Genomic DNA, 20,401 nt, shown 5'->3' on the forward strand with positions numbered 1-20,401 from the left:
CTTATCAAATGGGTTTCTGTTGCAGCCTCGCCTCTGACAGGTTTCACCACCACGGTCCTCTATCTGTACTTCAACACCACCACGGCCCTCTATCTGCACTTCAACACCACCGCGGCCCTCTATCTGTACTTCAACACCACCACGGCCCTCTATCTGCACTTCAACACCACCACATTCCTCAATCTGTACTTCAACACCACCGCAGCCCTCTATCTGCCCTTCAACACCACCGCGGCCCTCTGTCTGCACTTCAACACCACCAAGTCCCTCTATCTGCACTTCAACACCACATTCCTCTATCTGCACTTCAAGACAACCGCTGCCCTCTATCTGTACTTCAACGCCACCACGGCCCTCTATCTGTACTTCAACACCACCACGGCCCTCTATCTGTACTTCAACACCACCGGGGCCCTCTATCTGCACTTCAACAACACCGCGGCCCTCTATCTGCACTTCAACACCACAGCGGCCCTCTATCTGTACTTCAACACCACCGCGGCCCTCTATCTGCACTTCAACACCACCACGGCCCTCTATCTCTACTTCAACACCACCACGGCCCTCTATCTCTACTTCAACAACACCGCGGCCCTCTATATCTACTTCAACACCACCACGGCCCTCTATCTGTACTTCAACACCACCACGGCCCTCTATCTCTACTTCAACACCACCACGGCCCTCTATCTGTACTTCAACACCAACGCGGCCCTCTATCTGTACTTCAACACCACCACAGCCCTCTATCTGTACTTCAACACCACCACAGGCCTCTATCTGCACTTCAACACCACCACGGCCCTCTATCTCTACTTCAACACCACCACGGCCCTCTATCTGCACTTCAACACCACCGCATTCCTCTATATGTACTTCAACACCAACGCGGCCCTCTATCTGTACTTCAACACCAACGCGGCCCTCTATCTGTACTTCAACACCAACGCGGCCCTCTATCTGTACTTCAACACCAACGCGGCCCTCTATCTGTACTTCAACACCAACGCGGCCCTCTATCTGTACTTCAACACCAACGCGGCCCTCTATCTGTACTTCAACACCAACGCGGCCCTCTATCTGTACTTCAACACCAACGCGGCCCTCTATCTGTACTTCAACACCAACGCGGCCCTCTATCTGTACTTCAACACCAACGCGGCCCTCTATCTGTACTTCAGCACCAACGCGGCCCTCTATCTGTACTTCAACACCAACGCGGCCCTCTATCTGTACTTCAACACCAACGCGGCCCTCTATCTGTACTTCAACACCAACGCGGCCCTCTAGCTGTACTTCAACACCACCAGGAGAAGAGAGGGTGGATCTGGTGTTAAGAACATAGGAAATTAGTTATTAATTATTGATCGTTGTTATTGATTAAGTTGTTATCAAGCCCAATAAAAAACATTTAAACGTGTGGAGTGTTTGCACGAGTTGCTTTGCTGTCACATTTTGAATGCTAGGTTTTGACTTTAGATTTTTGTGAGATACATCCTAAGCATATCAGCTGTGTGATTGCTTCATGTCCAAGTAACAGTTTGCTAATAAAGTTCAGTTGAATATTCCACTTCCTCAGTCTATTTGTGTGCATGCGTGCCAGACAGTACTCATTAACTAGAAGCTATGATCCTCCTGTCCTGTCCTGTCAAGAGAGAGAGTAGCAGCATAAAGAGACAGGACTTTTTGCTCATTAGTCGTGGGGCATCCCCCGCTAACATCTCAACTATGATTAGCCTTAATATGTAGCCTGCCCTGCTAACATCTCAACTATGATTAGCCTTAATATACTATAGTAGTCTGCATTAATACTGAAGTCTGCTGTTTCAAAAAGTAGAGCAGGGCCTGTAATCTTTGTCTCTGTGCCAGTCACACACACACATACACACACTCCGTGTCCCAGCGTCATCTCATCAATATAAACAACGGAAGACCGTCACTGCACACAATAATACACAAACACACACACAAACACCTCCCCTATTAATCCAGCGCCCCATCGTCAGGGTAACAAGAAACAGACTGTCACCTTGCTGTTCCACAGCGGAACCTCTCACCATGGCAACAGGATAATAACAGAACTCAGGAAACATCCTTTGTGTGTGTGTCACGTAAATAAAGCTGTGTGTGTGTGTGTGTGTGTGTGTGTGTGTGTGTGTGTGTGTGTGTGTGTGTGTGTGTGTGTGTGTGTGTGTGTGTGCGTCACTCATAGAATTACATGCAATCTTCATGCTGCTCTTAATAGAAGTTGATGTTTTCTCTGCTTACCAGAACTGTCCTGGTCTTCTCCCATGTCAGTCTGGCTAACATCGCCATTGATTCAACCTTAACCTGGCCTCAATAGCCAGCCAGCCAGCCAGCCAGCCAGCCAGCCAGCCAGCCAGCCAGCCAGCCAGCCAGCCAGCCAGCCAGACAGACAGACAGACAGACAGACAGACAGACAGAAGACAACAGACAGACAGACAGACGACAGACAAGAAGACAGACACAGACAGACAGACAGACAGACAGACAGACAGACAGACAGACAGACAGACAGACAGACAGACAGACAGACAGACAGACAGACAGACATGAGGTTTGGACAATGACGTGACGAGAAGTGTATAGTGGCATACATGCTTTAACTGCATTCAAAGAAACACTCTCACACACAGACACAGGCACGCACACACACACACACACACACACACACACACACACACACACACACACACACACACACACACACACACACACACACACACAAAATGGTTTAGTTCTGGGTCTGGTTCTCACTTGAAAGACCAGTTGTTCATGTCCTCATTAATTTGTTATGTTCACTAATGCATACATTCCATTGTTCCTTTGTTGAATCCATTCATGCCCTCAGCTATATACTTCTGTATTTTATATCTGCCTGGGAGAGGGGGAGGGATGGAGAGAAGGAAAGAGAGAGAGGGGGAAGGGTGGAGGGAGAGAGTGAGAGGGAGAAGGAAATGAGAGAAGGGATACGTGATGCTTAAAAAACACCTTGGTGGAAGAGAGACGGTGCACACTGCCTCTTAAAACCTAACTCACACACACACACACACACATTGCCTCTTTTTAAACCTAACTCACACACACACACACTGCCTCTTTTTAAACCTAACTCTCTCACACACACACACACACACACACACACACACACACACACACACACACACACACACACACACACACACACACACAGAGGCATTGATAAGTGGTTTGAAGAACGTGTCCTGTATTTAGAGTTGAATTGTTGTCCTTCCTCTCTGGCTGTCTTTCCCTGTATCCCTCTCTCCATATTTATATCTCATACTTCTTCCTCTCTCTCCTTCCTTCTCTCCCCTCTCTTGCTCTCTTTCGCTCTCGCGCTCTCCCTCTCAACATCTCTCCATCTTTGTCTCAGTCCTCCTGCTAGTCTTGTGCATCCATGTCTCTTCATGCTGAAGCAGACATATGGATGCTCCATCTTCATTGGCTACATCAAAGATCTCACAGCACCAATTAGATGTGAGATCATTAGTCCTAGGGTCTAACAACGATCTTATCTACCTCTCCTCTCCTTGAACTCATCCCTGTCCTCTCCTCCCTCCCCTCCCTGTCCTCTCCTCCAACTCCTCCCTGTCCTCTCCTCCAACTCCTCCCTGTCCTCTCCTCCCCTTTCTGATTACATTCTTGTCTCTTCGTCAAACTTTTGCCTTTACTTTTTCTTGGAAGAAATTTGTCCTTGAAATATGTCTTTGGTGTGTGTGTGTGTGTGTGTGTGTGTGTGTGTGTGTGTGTGTGTGTGTGTGTGTGTGTGTGTGTGTGTGTGTGTGTGTGTGTGTGTGTGTGTGTGTGTGTGTGTGTGTGTGTGTGTGTACATTCTTGTGTGTGTTTATGAGTAGAAAACAAAGATAAATGAATGAGGAAAACTATTTAAAAAATAATGTACAGTGATGTATGGGATGTCTATAATAAGTGCCCAACAAGCATCTATGTCGCTCCAAACATATATATCTCAATCCTCCTCTCTGTCCTCCTCTCTGTCCTCCATATGATTCAGATGTATAGTTAAAAATGTTTTGTGTATATCCTAAATCAACAGGCATATACAGGCACACCGCACAGTCGGTTTTGGAACGGTGTAAAGCTTCTAAGCAATAATCTCTCTACTGTCAGTTCATCTGTGTTCTCCCTGTGTATAGCACTGCTGCACCCATGTGGCCATTCATAGACATTCCACCTTCAAAACCCACAACCGCCCAAGTAGGCCTAACATTTATAAAGCACCTAACTCAGTCATGCACCTTCTACATGCTACAGACCATGTCGTTTCACCACTGCTATGAAACATCATGAATCAGACACTGGGTTCTTTGAGATAAATAACAGACTACTTTAATGAAAACAAGTTTAGACGTTTGTTAGGATCTTCAATGACTTGCTGCAGATTTTTCTGACAGGTCATTTCTATTGGTCAGACTGACCTTTGTGTAGTGAAGTTTTCAGCAATGTTAACATTTACAACACAAAGGTTAATGGAAGAGATTGAACACAGAGTGAAGATCACAGCCGGTTTCCTCTTTCGTCCACACACACATACTGTATACAGACACACACACACACACACACACACACACACACACACACACACACACACACACACACACACACACACACACACACACACTCATAAAAGCTTTCACAGACTTCAAAACAATCTCTACACAAAAACTACATAGAGCTGTCCCAACAGCAGAGCTTTCTTTTCAGCACCGTGGAGTGAATCCTTACCACTGCTACACCTGGCTATCAGCAGAGCCTTGTCTGGCAGCGAAACACTTCATTCAGCCTCATTTACTGCCTTTTAAAAGAAACATAGCTGATATGGCTAAGGGGACATCAATATTGCATAAGGGGATGACGTGGAGATAAGAGGCAATCCGTAATTTAAATTAAGACATTAATGAGCGAGCCAGGATGGACGTAGTCAAAATAACTTTTTGTTCAGCACTTTTGAAATGTACAGCGACAGAATTCAGAATATGGGCCATTCTTACAATATTCTCCATGTACACCAAGTCAGAACCGTAGGACAAATAAAGGGGGCATATAAGCAGACAATGAAAGCTCTTACAATATTCAATGATTACATTTCTCTAAAACAGGCTATAGGCTACATGTGCACCACCAAGTCAGAACAGTAGGCTAAGTTATGAGGGGGAAAGGGACCAAATTATTAGGATGAGGCACATGGGCTACTAACACAACATACACGTAGCATTACTTTCTTAGCTACAGTATACATATCTCCCTGGCATATTACGTAATTGATGCAGCAGCATACAATACATTTTTGGACTCACCTTGTTGTGCTGTGCTCACTTGAACAGTAATGGAACGCAGCGGTCCTTATTATGGGCAAATGTTGTACAACTTTTGGCATTTTCTTGGTTTATGATGCTTTCAAGACAACTGGGATTTCTGAAAGGTCGAATCACGTTGTCAGTGATCTTCAGGTCGGAGCTCAAGAAAGAGTCCTGAGCTCCTGACTTTGAATTCCCAGTCGGAGCTAGTTATTTTCTCCGAGTTCCCAGTTGTCTTGAACTCACTGAAGTCTGAGATTTTCCAGTTGTTTTGAACGCAGCAGAAGTCATGCTGGATTGACAGCATGGCCAATGCATTCAACCTTTTCTGGCCCATGGTGTTGAATTTGTATCCTTTTAAGCTTGGAAAAGGAGACCCTTAAACCCAGGCATGGACCACACACCAACTCCACTGAATAGCAGGCTGGTGATTGCTTTGCAATGCTTGCAGTTAGCCATTGATTCCTTCCAAACCACTCATTGTTGAATTTGCGATTACACTTGTTGTGTAATGTTTATTTCCAATGGCTGATGACCACCGATACGGTTTATCTATAATTTCTCTTCATTATTTATCTTCATATGACAAGGATTGAAAAGGATTTGCCAGTAGATTGTTGATTTAATTCATGATGATGACTGCTTGTCTAGCTTGCTAGCTAAGATTTTGAAAGTATGATGTTAACATGATCCGTCCAATCAAAGCTGCTGTAGATATGTGATTTGACTTCATTTTATCTGATGCCAATGACCTTCAGCCTTCTTGGATGGGCACTTCTAATGTAACTCTATGGCAGCACCCAAGGGACTTGAATTTTGGAGATCTCCCCATAGATTTTGCAGTGACATAGTGTCCCCATGAGAGACAGAACACAGAGCAAATCACCTCACAACTAGAGAACATTACCAACCCCTACACTCTGTATTTTCCGCTGGCTGCCCCACCACCACAGAAAACACTGAGCTAGGCTGAACACCTGCATTTTGGAGCTGCCTTTAAAAAAAGAAACCATGTTTGTATGCAGCTTTATTAACTGAATATTTTTAGGGACACATCTACTCATTCAAAGGTTTTTCTTTATTTTTACTATATTGTAGAATAATAGTGAAGACATCAAAACTATGAAAAACCACATATGGAACCATGTAGTAACCAAAAAATGTGTCAAAATATATTTGAGATTTGAGATTCTTCAAAGTAGCCACCCTTTGCCTTGATGACAGCTTTGCACACTCTTGGCATTCTCTCAACCAGCTTCATGAGGTAGTCACTGGAATGCTTTTCCAACAGTCTTGAAGGAGTTCCCGCATTTTATTTATTTATTTATTTCACCAGGTAGGCAAGTTGAGAACAAGTTCTCATTTACAATTGCGACCTGGCCAAGATAAAGCAAAGCAGTTTGACACATACAACAACACAGAGTTAGACATGGAGTAAAACAAACCTACAGTCAATAATATAGTAGAAAAATAAGTCTATATACAAAGTGAGCAAATGAGGTGAGATAAGGAAGGTAAAGGCAAAAAAGGCCATGGTGGCGAAGTAAATACAATACAGCAAGTAAAACACTGGAATGGTAGATTTGCAGTGGAAGAAAGTGCAAAGTAGAAATAGAAATAATGGGGTGCAAAGGAGCAAAATAAATAAATACAGTAGGGGAAGTGGTAGTTGTTTGGGCAAAATTATAGATGGGCTATGTACAGGTGCAGTAATCTGTGAGCTGCTCTGACAGCTGGTGCTTAAAGCTAGTGAGGGAGATCGTTCCAGTCATTGGCAGCAGAGAACTGGAAGGAGAGCAGGGTCCTGTAGATGACCTGGAGCCAATGTGTTTGGCAACGAGTATGAAGCGAGGGCCAGCCAACGAGAGCATACATGTCGCAGTGGTGGGTAGTATATGGGGCTTTGGTGACAAAACTGATGGCACTGTGATAGACTGCATCCAATTTATTGAGTAGGGTATTGGAGGCTATTTTGTAAATGACGTCGCCGAAGTCGAGGATCGGTAGGATGGTCAGTTTTACGAGGGTATGTTTGGCAGCATGAGTGAAAGATGCTTTGTTGCGAAATAGGAAGCAAATTCTAGATTTAACTTTGGATTGGAGATGTTTGATGTGAGTCTGGAAGGAGAGTTTACAGTCTAACCAGACACCTAGGTATTTGTAGTTGTCCACATATTCTAAGTCAGAACCGTCCAGAGTAGTGATGCTGGATGGGCGGGCAGGTGCAGGCAGCGATCGGTTGAAGACCATGCATTTAGTTTTACTTGTATTTAAGAGCAGTTGGAGGCCACGGAAGGAGAGTTGTATGGCATTGAAGCTTGTCTGGAGGGTAGTTAACACAGTGTCCAAAGAAGGGCCAGAAGTATACAGAATGGTGTCGTCTGCGTAGAGGTGGATCAGAGACTCACCAGCAGCAAGAACGACATCATTGATGTATACAGAGAAAAGAGTCGGCCCAAGAATTGAACCCTGTGGCACCCCCATAGAGACTGCCAGAGGCCCGGACAACAGGCCCTCCGATTTGACACACTGAACTCTATCAGAGAAGTAGTTGGTGAACCGGGCGAGGCAATCATTTGAGAAACCAAGGCTATTGAGTCTGCCGATGAGGATGTGGTGATTGACAGAGTCGAAAGCCTTGGCCAGGTCAATGAATAAGGATGCACAGTATTGTTTCTTATCGATGGCGGTTAAGATATCGTTTAGGACCTTGAGCATGGCTGAGGTGCACCCATGACCAGCTCTGAAATCAGATTGCATATTTGCTGAGCACTTGTTGGCTGCTTTTCCTTCACTCTGCGGTCCAACTCATCCCAAACCATCACAATTGGGTTGAGGTCGGGTGATTGTGGAGGCCAGGTCATCTGATGCAGCACTCCATCACTCTCCTTCTTGGTCAAATAGCCCTTACACAGCCTGGAGGTGTGTTGGGTCATTGTCCTGTTGAAAAACAAATGATATTCCCACTAAGCCCAAACCAGAAGGGATGGCGTATCGCTGCATAATACTGTGGTACCATGCTGTTAAAGTGTGCCTTGAATTCTAAATAAATCACAGACAGTGTCACCAGCAAAGCGCCCCCACACCTCCATGCTTCATGGTGGGAACCACACAGGCGGAGATCATCCGTTCACCTACTCTGCGTCTCACAAAGACACTGCGGTTGGAACCAAAAATGTCAAATTTGGACTCATCAAACCAAAGGACAGATTTCCACCGGTCTAATGTCCATTGCTCATGTTTCTTGGCCCAAGCAAGTCTCTTCTTATTATTGGTGTCCTTTAGCAGTGGTCTCTTTGCAGAAATTCAACCATGAAGGCCTGATTCTCGCAGTCTCCTCTGAACAGTTGATGTTGAGATGTGTCTGATACTTGAACTCTGTGAAGCATTTATTTTGGCTGCAATTTGAGGTCCAGTGAACTCTAATGAACTTATCCTCTGCAGAAGAGGTAACTCTGGGTCTTCCTTTCCTGTGGCAGTCCTCATGACAGCCCCCTCAGGAGGGTAAAAAGATTTGGCATGGGGCCCTCGGAACCTCAAAAAGTAATACAGCTACACCATCGAGAGCATCTTGACTGACTGCGTCACCGCTTGGTATGGCAAATGCACTGCCCTTGACCGCAAAGCGCTAGAGGGTGTTGCGGACAGCCCAGTACGTCAGCGGAGCTGAGCTCCCTGCCAAACAGGAACTCTGTATCAGGAAGGCAGGCTCTGAGACAGCTTCTCCCCCCAAGCCATAAGACTGCTAAATAGCCAGACTGTTAAATAGTCAATTAATGGTACTCAAACTATCTGCACTGACTCTACCCTACGCACACTCACTATACAGTTTATACACACCATATACACACACTCACTCACTCACACACACTACATTGACGCTCCCACGCAAAACCCACACACATTCACATACACCACATACGTACACACAAACACACAAACACATAGCGACACAACACAAACACATACATTCACATCACAAACACACATTCACTTTTATACTCATCATATGCTGCTGCTACTCTGTTCTTTATTTTACTCTTGTTATCTATCCTGATGCCTAGTCACTTTACCTTGCCTTCATGTACATATCTACCTCAGATACCTTATTATTATCTATCCTGATGTCTAGTCACTTTACCTTGCCTTCATGTACATATCTACCTCAGATACCTACATATCTACCTCTAATACCTTATTATTATCTATCCTGATGCCTAGTCACTTTACCCTGCCTTCATGTACATATGTACCTGAAATACCTTATTATTATCTATCCTGATGCCTAGTCACTTTACCCTGCCTTCATGTACATATCTACCTCAAATACCTTATTATTATCTATCCTGATGCCTAGTCACTTTACACTGCCTTCATGTACATATCTACCTCAAACATCTTATTATTATCTATCCTGATGTCTAGTCACTTTACCCTGCCTTCATGTACATATCTACCTCAGATACCTTATTATTATCTATCCTGACGTCTAGTCACTTTACCCTGTCTTCATGTACATATCTACCTCAGATACCTTATTATCTATCCTGATGCCTAGTCACTTTACCCTGCCTTTATGTACACATCTACCTCAAATACCTTATTATTATCTATCCTGATGTCTAGTCACTTTACCTTGCCTTCATGTACATATCTACCTCAAATACCTTATTATTATCTATCCTGATGCCTAGTCACTTTACCCTGCCTTCATGTACATATCTACCTGAAATACCTTATTATTATCTATCCTGATACCTAGTCACTTTACCCTGCCTTCATGTACACATCTACCTCTAATACTTTATTATTATTATATATCCTGATGCCTAGTCCCTATACCCTGCCTTCATGTACATATCTACCTCAGATACCTTATTATTATCTATCCTGATCCCTAGTCACTTTACCCTGCCTTCATGTACATATCTACCTCAAATACCTTATTATTATCTATCCTGATGCCTAGTCACTTTACCCTGCCTTCATGTACATATCTACCTCAAATATCTTATTATTATCTATCCTGATGTCTAGTCACTTTACCCTGCCTTCATGTACATATCTACCTCAGATACCTTATTATTATCTATCCTGATGCCTAGTCACTTTACCCTGCCTTCATGTACACATCTACCTCAGATACCTTATTATTATCTATCCTGATGCCTAGTCACTTTACCCTGCCTTCATGTACACATCTACCTCTAATATCTTATTATTATCTATCCTGATGCCTAGTCACTTTACCCTGCCTTCATGTACATATCTACCTGAAATACATTATTATTATCTATCCTGATGCCTAGTCACTTTACCCTGCCTTCATGTACACATCTACCTCTAATATCTTATTATTATCTATCCTGATGCCTAGTCACTTTACCCTGCCTTCATGTACATATCTACCTCAAATACCTTATTATTATCTATCCTGATGTCTAGTCACTTTACCCTGCCTTCATGTACATATCTACCTGAAATACCTTATTATTATCTATCCTGATGCCTAGTCACTTTACCCTGCCTTCATGTACACATCTACCTCAAATACCTTATTATTATCTATCCTGATGCCTAGTAACATTACCCTGCCTTCATGTACATATCTACCTCAGATACCTTATTATTATCTATCCTGATGCCTAGTCACTTTACCCTGCCTTCATGTACATATCTACCTCAAATATCTTATTATTATCTATCCTGATGTCTAGTCACTTTACCCTGCCTTCATGTACATATCTACCTCAGATACCTTATTATTATCTATCCTGATGACTAGTCACTTTATCCTGCCTTCATGTACATATCTACCTCAGATACCTTATTATTATCTATCCTGACGTCTAGTCAATTTACCCTGTCTTCATGTACATATCTACCTCAGATACCTTATTATTATCTATCCTGACGTCTAGTCACTTTACCCTGTCTTCATGTACATATCAACATTGATCTGGTACTGGTACTCCCTGTATATAGCTTTACATTGATCTGGTACTTGTACCCTGTATATAGCTCCACAGTGATCTGGTACTGGTACTCCCTGGATATAGCTCCACATTGATCTGGTACTGGTACTCCCTGTATATAGCTCCACATTGATCTGATACTGGTATTCCATGTATATATCTCCACATTGATCTGGTACTGGTACTCCCTGTATATAGCTCCACATTGATCTGGTACTGGTACTCCCTGTATATAGCTCCACATTGATCTGGTACTGGTACTCCCTGTATATAGCTCCACATTGATCTGGTACTGGTACTCCCTGTATATAGCTCCACATTGATCTGGTACTGTTACTCCCTGTATATAGCTCCACATTGATGTGGTACTTCCTGTATATAGCTCCAGATTGATCTGGTACTTCCTGTATATAGCTACACATTGATCTGGTACTGGTACTCCCTGTATATAGCTCCACATTGATCTGGTACTGGTACTCCCTGTATATAGCTCCACATTGATGTGGTACTTCCTGTATATAGATCCAGATTGATCTGGTACTGGTACTCCCTGTATATAGCTCAATTCCTGTGTATTTTGTACCTTGTGTTACTATTACTAAATTCTGCATTGTTGGTTAAGGGCTTGTAAGTAAACATTTCACGGTAAAGTCTACACCAGCTGTATTCAGAGCATGTGACAAATAAAATCTGATTTGGAAGTGAGTTAGGAGCTGTACATTTCCACAATTACCACTAGAGGGCACTGCAGACTGCTAGTGTGCACCTCTGAGAATGGGCACTAATTAATGTGTCCCAAATAGCACCGTATTCCCTACATAGTGCACTACTTTTGACCAGTGTTCATTATTCCCCACATGACATAGGGTGCCATTTGGGACATAGACCATGACTCATTGATGATTTCACAGTGATGGTAAACCACCCATCACCTTGTCTACCCAGGACATTAAGCATAATCACCACACATATCACAACCTACTAGAGGATACTACCAAACTGACCTGTTCCCATCCTGGAGGAGGGAAGTAAACCACCCATCACCTTGTCTACCCAGGACATTAAGCATAATCACCACACATATCACAACCTACTAGAGGATACTACCAAACTGACCTGTTCCCATCCTGGAGGAGGGAAGTAAACCACCCATCACCTTGTCTACCCAGGACATTAAGCATAATCACCACACATATCACAACCTACTAGAGGATACTACCAAACTGACCTGTTCCCATCCTGGAGGAGGCGAGAGGTGTGTGTGTGTGTGTGTGTGTGTGTGTGTGTGTGTGTGTGTGTGTGTGTGTGTGTGTGTGTGTGTGTGTGTGTGTGTGTGTGTGTGTGTGTGTGTGTGTGTGTGTGTGTGTGTGTGTGTGTGTGTGTGTGTGTGTGTACGGGTCACCAAATGTCAAAAACCAAAGTCCTGCTATAAATGAGTCATGTCTTATTTTAATCCACTGTTTCAGGTTGGAGAGATATGAGTGAGCAGCCTGTTCTAAAATAGACATGAGCAGGGGCCATCCCCTGTCCAGCCATGCCGTATGTAACAGCCTGTAATACAATCCTCTGGGAGATGTAAGGGTTTTAATCAAAGAAGGTATGATGTCAGCTAATGGATGTACTGTATGTGCTGTGTACAGAGGGTTCATTCCTACTGGCTGACTCCTTCTAATGGGTCTGTTCAGACACGGTACACTATTCCCTATATAGTGCACTAATTTTGACCAGAACACCATTGGCCCTGGTATAAAGGGAATAGGGTGCCATTTGGTACAAAAACATTCATCCATGAAGGAAAAATATTAGAAAACTATATACTGTACAGACAAAAGACAGTATTTAGAAAAGGTCAATAGTATTATCAAAACCAATTGAATTATTTTACTTATTTTACTAAATAATTGTATTTTGAGACATTCAAGTGTTACGTCATCTGTCCCTGACTTCAGAATGCCAATACCCCAAAATCACCTCAGTGCATTGATTAAATAGTGCATCATATGCTATCTTCATGAGCAGTACAGCACAGCACGACAGCCTGCTGTTGGTTGGCTCTTCCACCAATGTCTTTCCTGGAGAACATGAATATTAACTAGATGAAGAAAGAGAAGGGAAACGGCAGACTTATCGTTCTCTCTCTCTCTCTCTGCCTATCTTTTAGTGCTTCCTCTCTCCCCCTCCCTCTCAGTTTCTCCCTCCTCCCCTCCTCCCCATCTCCCCTCCTCCCTCCTCCCTTTTTCTCTCTTAAACCCACACCCTGGTGCAGACCTAGACGTGCAGAAACCGGAAGACACTCACAGCCTTGTCTACTTCCATCTCTTTCCAACCTTGCCCTGGAGGATTAAAGCACACTGCTGTGTGGAACAAAGGTAAGCCTCAGTCTCTCTCCTCTCTCTCCTCTCTCTCGCTCTCTCTCTCTCCCCCATTTGTATTTATTTTGCTTTGTCTCTGTGTACTGAAACAAAGGATCTGGGTTGTGGCTGAACACTGATGTGTACTGATCTGATGGAGGAATGGAAGGATAGAGAGAATGAATTAATGAAAATATAGATGGAGAGAGTAAGAGGTGCTGTGGTAGGATTTGAGTAGAGCAGGGTTATAAAGTGAGCAATGCAGGATTGAGTTGAGTTGGTCTGGGGCTGAGGTAGGGCTGGGGTGGGGCTGAACTAGGGCTGGGGTTGAGGCTGAGGTAGGGCTGAGGTAGGGCTGGGATGGGGCTGAGGTAGGGCTGGGATGGGGCTGAGGTAGGGCTGGGGTTGAGGCTGAGGTAGGACTGAGGTAGGGCTGGGATGGGGCTGAACTAGGCTGGGATGGGGCTGAGGTAGGGCTGGGGTTGAGGATGAGGTAGGGCTGAGGTAGGGCTGGGCTGGGGCTGAACTAGGCTGGGATGGGGCTGAGGTAGGGCTGGGATGGGGCTGAACTAGGGCTGGGATGGGGCTGAACTAGGGCTGGGATGGGGCTGAACTAGGCCTGGGATGGGGCTGAACTAGGGCTGGGATGGGGCTGAACTAGGGCTGGGATGGGGCTGAGGTAGGGCTGGGATGGGGCTGAACTAGGGCTGGGATGGGGCTGAACTAGGGCTGGGATGGGGCTGAGGTAGGGCTGGGATGGGGCTGAACTAGGGCTGGGATGGGGCTGAGGTAGGGCTGGGATGGGGCTGAACTAGGGCTGGGATGGGGCTGAGGTAGGGCTGGGATGGGGCTGAGGTAGGGCTGGGATGGGGCTGAACTAGGGCTGGGATGGGGCTGAACTAGGGCTGGGATGGGGCTGAGGTAGGGCTGGGATGGGGCTGAACTAGGGCTGGGATGGGGCTGAGGTAGGGCTGGGATGGGGCTGAACTAGGCCTGGGATGGGGCTGAGGTAGGGCTGGGATGGGGCTGAACTAGGGCATGGATGGGGCTGAGGTAGGGCTGGGATGGGGCTGAACTAGGGCTGGGATGGGGCTGAGGTAGGGCTGGGCTATGAAAGGGGCAATGCTAGCCAGGAGCGCATTTTAATATTGTGGAACAGTGCTGAGACTTAGGGGGAGACAAGACGGCAAGGATGCAGAGATTAGAAGGTGAATAGGAAGAGAGAGAGAGAGAGAGACTGCAGAGGGATAGAACAAAGAGACCAGCTCTAGTGAATGGAGAAAGAGAGAGAGAGAGAGAGAGAGAGAGAGAGAGAGAGAGAGAGAGAGAGAGAGAGAGAGAGAGGCAGGGTAGACAGATAGGCAGAATGGCTGGTGTCATGTTGGAGGCAGAATGGCTGGTGTCATGTTGGAGGCAGAATGGCTGGTGTCATGTTGGAGGCAGAATGGCTGGTGTCATTTACATGTCTTTGGTGTGTGTGTGTGTGTGTGTGTGTGTGTGTGTGTGTGTGTGTGTGTGTGTGTGTGTGTGTGTGTGTGTGTGTGTGTGTGTGTGTGTGTGTGTGTGTGTGTGTGTGTGTGTGTGTGTGTGTGTGTGTGTGTGTGTGTGTGTGTGTGGACGAAAGAGGAAACCGGCTGTGACCTTCACTCTGTGTTCAGTCTCTCCCAATAACCTTTGTTGTAAAAAGCACATATCTGTCATCTTCTGTTCAACACCATGACACACATGAACAGAAAGGATTCTACCAAGGTTCCCAACGCAAGATTCTGCCTGTGTAGCTTGTTTGTCAGCTGGTCTTACAGGTACCAGCCAAGGTCAAATAACTGACACATGATGATTTCTCTCTGCCTCTCCCTCCTCCCTCTCCTTTTCTCTCCCTCCCTCGTTTCCTCCCTGCTCCATCTCTCTCTCTCCCGCCCTCATTTCCTCCCTTCCTCCCTGCTCCATCTCTCTCTCCCTCCCTGCTCCATCTCTCTCTCCTCCTGCTCCATCTCTCTCTCCTTCTCTTTCCCTCCCTGCTCCATCTCTCTCTATTCCCTGCTCCATCTATCTCTCCTTCTCTCTCCCTCCGTGCTCCATCTCTCTCCTTTTCCCTCCCTCCCTGCTCCATCTCTCTCTCCTTCTCTCTCTCTCCCTGCTCCATCTCTTTCTTCCTCTCTCTCCCTCCCTGCTCCATCTCTCTCTTCCTCTCTCTCCCTCCCTGCTCTATCTCTCTCTTCCTCTCTCTCCCTCCCTGCTCCATCTCTCTCTCCTCTCTCCCTCCCTGCTCCATCTCTCTCTTCTTCTCTCTCCCTCCCTGCTCCATCTCTCTTCCTCTCTCTCCTTCTCTATCCCTCCCTGCTCCATCTCTCTCTCCTTCTCCCTCCCTCCCTGCTCCATCTCTCTCCCTCCCTGCTCCATCCCTCTCTCCTTCTCTCTCCCTCCCTGCTCCATCGCTCTCTCTCCCCCTCCCTGCTCCATCTCTCTCTATCACTCCCTGCTCCATCTCTCTCTCTCTCCCTCCCTGCCCCATCTCTCTCTCTCCCCCCTTGCTCCATCTCTCTCTCTCCTTCCCTGCTCCATCTCTCTCTCCTTCACAGCAACTATGTCTGACAAACCTGACCTGACAGAGATCACCTGCTTCGACAAGACCAAACTGAAGAAGACTGAGACGAAAGAGAAGAACCCCCTGCCAACCAAAGAGAGTGAGTGATCATGTGTTTTAAAGGGTGTTGTAAGGGAAGGTTTGCCTCTGCAGTTCTCTCTCTCTCTCTATTCAATTCAAGGGGCTTTATTGGCATGGGAAACATATGTTAACATTGCCAAAGTAGGTGAAGTAGATAACATACAAAAGTGAAATAAACAATAGAAATGAACAGTAAACATTACACTCATAGAAGTTCCAAAAGAATAATGACATTTCAAATGTCATATTATGTATATATACAGTGTTGTAACGATGTACAAATGGTTAAAGTACAAAAGGGAAAATAAATAAACATAAATATGGGTTGTATTTACAATGGTGTTTGTTCTTCACTGGTTGACCTTTTCTTGTGGTAACAGGTCACAAATCTTGCTGCTGTGATGGCAAACTGTGATATTTCACCCAGTAGATATGGGAGAATATCAAAATCGGGTTTGTTTTCTAATTCTTTGTGGATCTCTCTCTCTCATAGGTGGTCAGTTCGACCGCTGTCGACCGTCCTTTAGGCCTGCAGTATACAAATACTTGTCTACTACAAATCACTGAATCAGCAACATCACTCTCTCCCTATAGGCCCAGGTCAAAGTAGTGCACTATCTAAGGAACAGGGTACCATTTGGGACAGACACTGTATCGTCTCTGCAATGCAACCACACCACCGGAGCCCAACTCACATTCAAATCTCCATACAGATGTGTGCACTGACATGCCTGTCCTCCTGTCTTCTGTTTTAGCCATTGAACAGGAAAGGAAAGGGGACGCGACGCCTTGATGTGACTTGGTGAAGAGGACGTGAGGAGGAAAACAGGAGAGGCAGAGATGCCGTCAACAAAAGCACTTTGTTTTGACTGTCTGTCTGTCTCAGTATTCTACTTGAAGTTACTTTGTATTGTATAACAGGGTGCTGTAGGGCCCCGGGAGATGCAGTAGTGGAGGAGGGTACATGGGCTGCATCCCTAATGTCACCCTATTCCTTATATAGTGCAATAATATTGACCTGGTCCACTATATAGGGAATATGGTGCCATTTGGGACACAGATTGACATCTTCACAGGGGTCTCTCTATCATCAGGGGAATATAGTTGTAGCCTGGCTGCCAGGATGGTTCTGCTTTAAATAAGTATTGGGCCAGAAACAACACCTAGCCTTTACTCCCTAGCCTCTAACCCTTTACTCCCTAACCTCTAACCCTTTACTCCCTAACCTCTAACCCTTTACTCCCTAGCCTCTAACCCTTTACTCCCTAGCCTCTAACCCTTTACTCCCTAACCTCTAACCCTTTACTCCCTAACCTCTAACCCTTTACTCCCTAGCCTCTAACCCTTTACTCCCTAGCCTCTAACCCTTTACTCCCTAACCTCTAACCCTTTACTCCCTAGCCTCTAACCCTTTACTCCCTAACCTCTAACCCTTTACTCCCTAGCCTCTAACCCTTTACTCCCTAACCTCTAACCCTTTACTCCCTAGCCTCTAACCCTTTACTCCCTAGCCTCTAACCCTTTACTCCCTAACCTCTAACCCTTTACTCCCTAGCCTCTAACCCTTTACTCCCTAGCCTCTACCCCTTTACTCCCTAGCATCTAACCCTTTACTCCCTAACCTCTAACCCTTTACTCCCTAACCTCTACCCCTTTACTCCCTAGCCTCTAACCCTTTACTCCCTAACCTCTAACCCTTTACTCCCTAACCTCTAACCCTTTACTCCCTAGCCTCTAACCCTTTACTCCCTAGCCTCTAACCCTTTACTCCCTAGCCTCTAACCCTTTACTCCCTAGCCTCTAACCCTTTACTCCCTAACCTCTACCCCTTTACTCCCTAGCCTCTAACCCTTTACTCCCTAGCCTCTAACCCTTTACTCCCTAGCCTCTAACCCTTTACTCCCTAACCTCTAACCCTTTACTCCCTAGCCTCTAACCCTTTACTCCCTAGCCTCTAACCCTTTACTCCCTAACCTCTAACCCTTTACTCCCTAGCCTCTACCCCCTTACTCCCTAGCCGTTACCCCCTAGTCTCTACCCCCTTACTCCCTAGCACTTACCACCTAGCCTCTAGCCTCTAACCCTTTACTCCCTAGCCTCTACCCCCTTACTCCCTAGCCGTTACCCCCTAGTCTCTACCCCCTTACTCCCTAGCACTTACCACCTAGCCTCTAGCCTCTAACTCTTTACTCCCTAGCCTCTACCCCCTTACTCCCTAGCCGTTACCCCCTAGTCTCTACCCCCTTACTCCCTAGCACTTACCCCCTAGCCTCTACCCCCTAACTCTTACCCCCTAGGCTTCACCAAACCAAGTCAGGCATCCAGGCTAAGAGAGATCGGGGAGAGGAAGGTGGGGGGATTATGGAGGTATTTTCATAATTCACTTTTTACTTTTCTTTATGAAATAAAGACAAAAGGGTGTAATACAAAACAACAGATTTGAGTCTGACTTTCTCTGACGATGAATGATGTTTGAGAATAATATAGTAGTCTCAAAGGGGGTATGGACAGTCCCTACTGAGAATATATAGTGCATTAGACAAATACAGAATATATATATAAAATTAGACTACCAATACAATAAATTAAATAATACATGATTCTTGAGTGGATGGAATTATCATGGCAATAGTGGGTTTTTGCAGACAGTTTTTCCTGGGAGAGAAGTTAAATCAGCACATTCACACCTACAGTTTAGACATTTCATGAATCATAATTAATACATTTACAAGCCTGATATCACTGAAGTATTGAAAACCAGGTCAAAAACTCAGTCCAAAAATCTGAGATATATTTATTGCCCGTATACTTCTTGGTATACACACCCCTGTAAGGTAGACTGGTATCATTGATAACGAGTTACTATGACACTCATTCAGATCTTATTGTATTGTTTTAATGCAGGGCCGGTTCCAGGCATATATGACATAAGCGGTCGCTTAAGGCCCCCAGCTGCTAGGGGTCCCCTGATCAAGTGTTATTTTAAAAAATGTAGGAACTCAGTCAGGGTCTCAATTTACTACTGAGCGTTAGAATAGTAGAATACACCAGGTGCTTTTCAAAATGTGGTTGTGCATAGGGCTGTGCGTTATACCGTATTTTACGATATACCGGTATTGATGCACGGACCGGTTTGGGTTTTTACTTTACCTTCTATAACGGTATTTGAATGTTTGGTTTGTTAAACGTGATATGTGGTGTGTAACGTCCATTTTTATAGTTTACTTCACTACTTCATTCATCTCTCTCTCTCTCTCTCCTTGACACCTTCCACACAGACCGAGCCCCACCCCCATCACACAAGGAGCGTATTTGTTGTTGCTGGACCATAAGACAGTTGTATTCAGTCTGCCTGGTCAATGCAGCACATGCAACAACGTTGATGACAACGATGCCATTTTCACTCTGCTTCTTAATATAAATCCCACTAGTGTTCTATAACTACAATATCAGTTTGTGTTTCTTACATCTGCAAACAGCTAGTTTGTCTTTTCTTAGCAAGTTGGGCCTAAATCGTGTTAGTCGCTAATGCTAATCGCTAGTTAGCTGACTAGCTAGCTAATAAGCATACTGAGTCAGAGCAAACATAATTAGCTTTACAACCTGATAATGCCAGTGATGGTGTAGACCTAAATCAGCATGTTGTTTCTGCAACAGTATCTTCTAAATCAAAGAGGAATACGCAAAGCATGAATATGTTAGCTACATAAAGTAGCTAAGAGAAAACATTAAATGTAGCCAAAGATTATAGGGTCCCCTAGGAAACACCTTGGTTCCTACCCTGTCACAATAAAAATACAAATGATCTCAAATGAGTGCAGGAAATGCAAAAATTGATGGAAATGCAGGAAATGATTTTAGGTTGAAGTTGAATTGAACAGTATAAACCAATCAGAATGGAGAAAGACCCATTGAAATCACTTAGAATATATGTGTTGCCACCCTAGGGTCACACTACTCATAAAGCAAATGTAGAACTTTTATTAATCAAAACATAAAATAGTGTAAAATACTGTCATACCGTCCATTTTTTTTAAATGCCTTGATATATTT

At 44.9% G+C, this 20,401-nt stretch overlaps 1 protein-coding gene across 1 annotated transcript; it reads left to right on the forward strand.

Moving 5' to 3' along the window:
• Positions 1–13,488: 13,488 nt before the first annotated feature.
• Positions 13,489–18,782, forward strand: tmsb2 (thymosin beta 2). Its single transcript, XM_014198912.2, has 3 exons — positions 13,489–13,701; positions 16,263–16,367; positions 17,104–18,782. The coding sequence occupies exons 2-3, from the start codon at positions 16,268–16,270 to the stop codon at positions 17,139–17,141; spliced, it is 138 nt and encodes a 45-aa protein (XP_014054387.1). The 5' UTR covers positions 13,489–13,701; positions 16,263–16,267; the 3' UTR covers positions 17,142–18,782.
• Positions 18,783–20,401: the final 1,619 nt, after the last annotated feature.

This window comes from Salmo salar, chromosome ssa05 (genome assembly GCF_905237065.1).
Source record: "Salmo salar chromosome ssa05, Ssal_v3.1, whole genome shotgun sequence".
In the NCBI taxonomy this organism is placed as follows: Eukaryota; Metazoa; Chordata; class Actinopteri; order Salmoniformes; family Salmonidae; genus Salmo; species Salmo salar.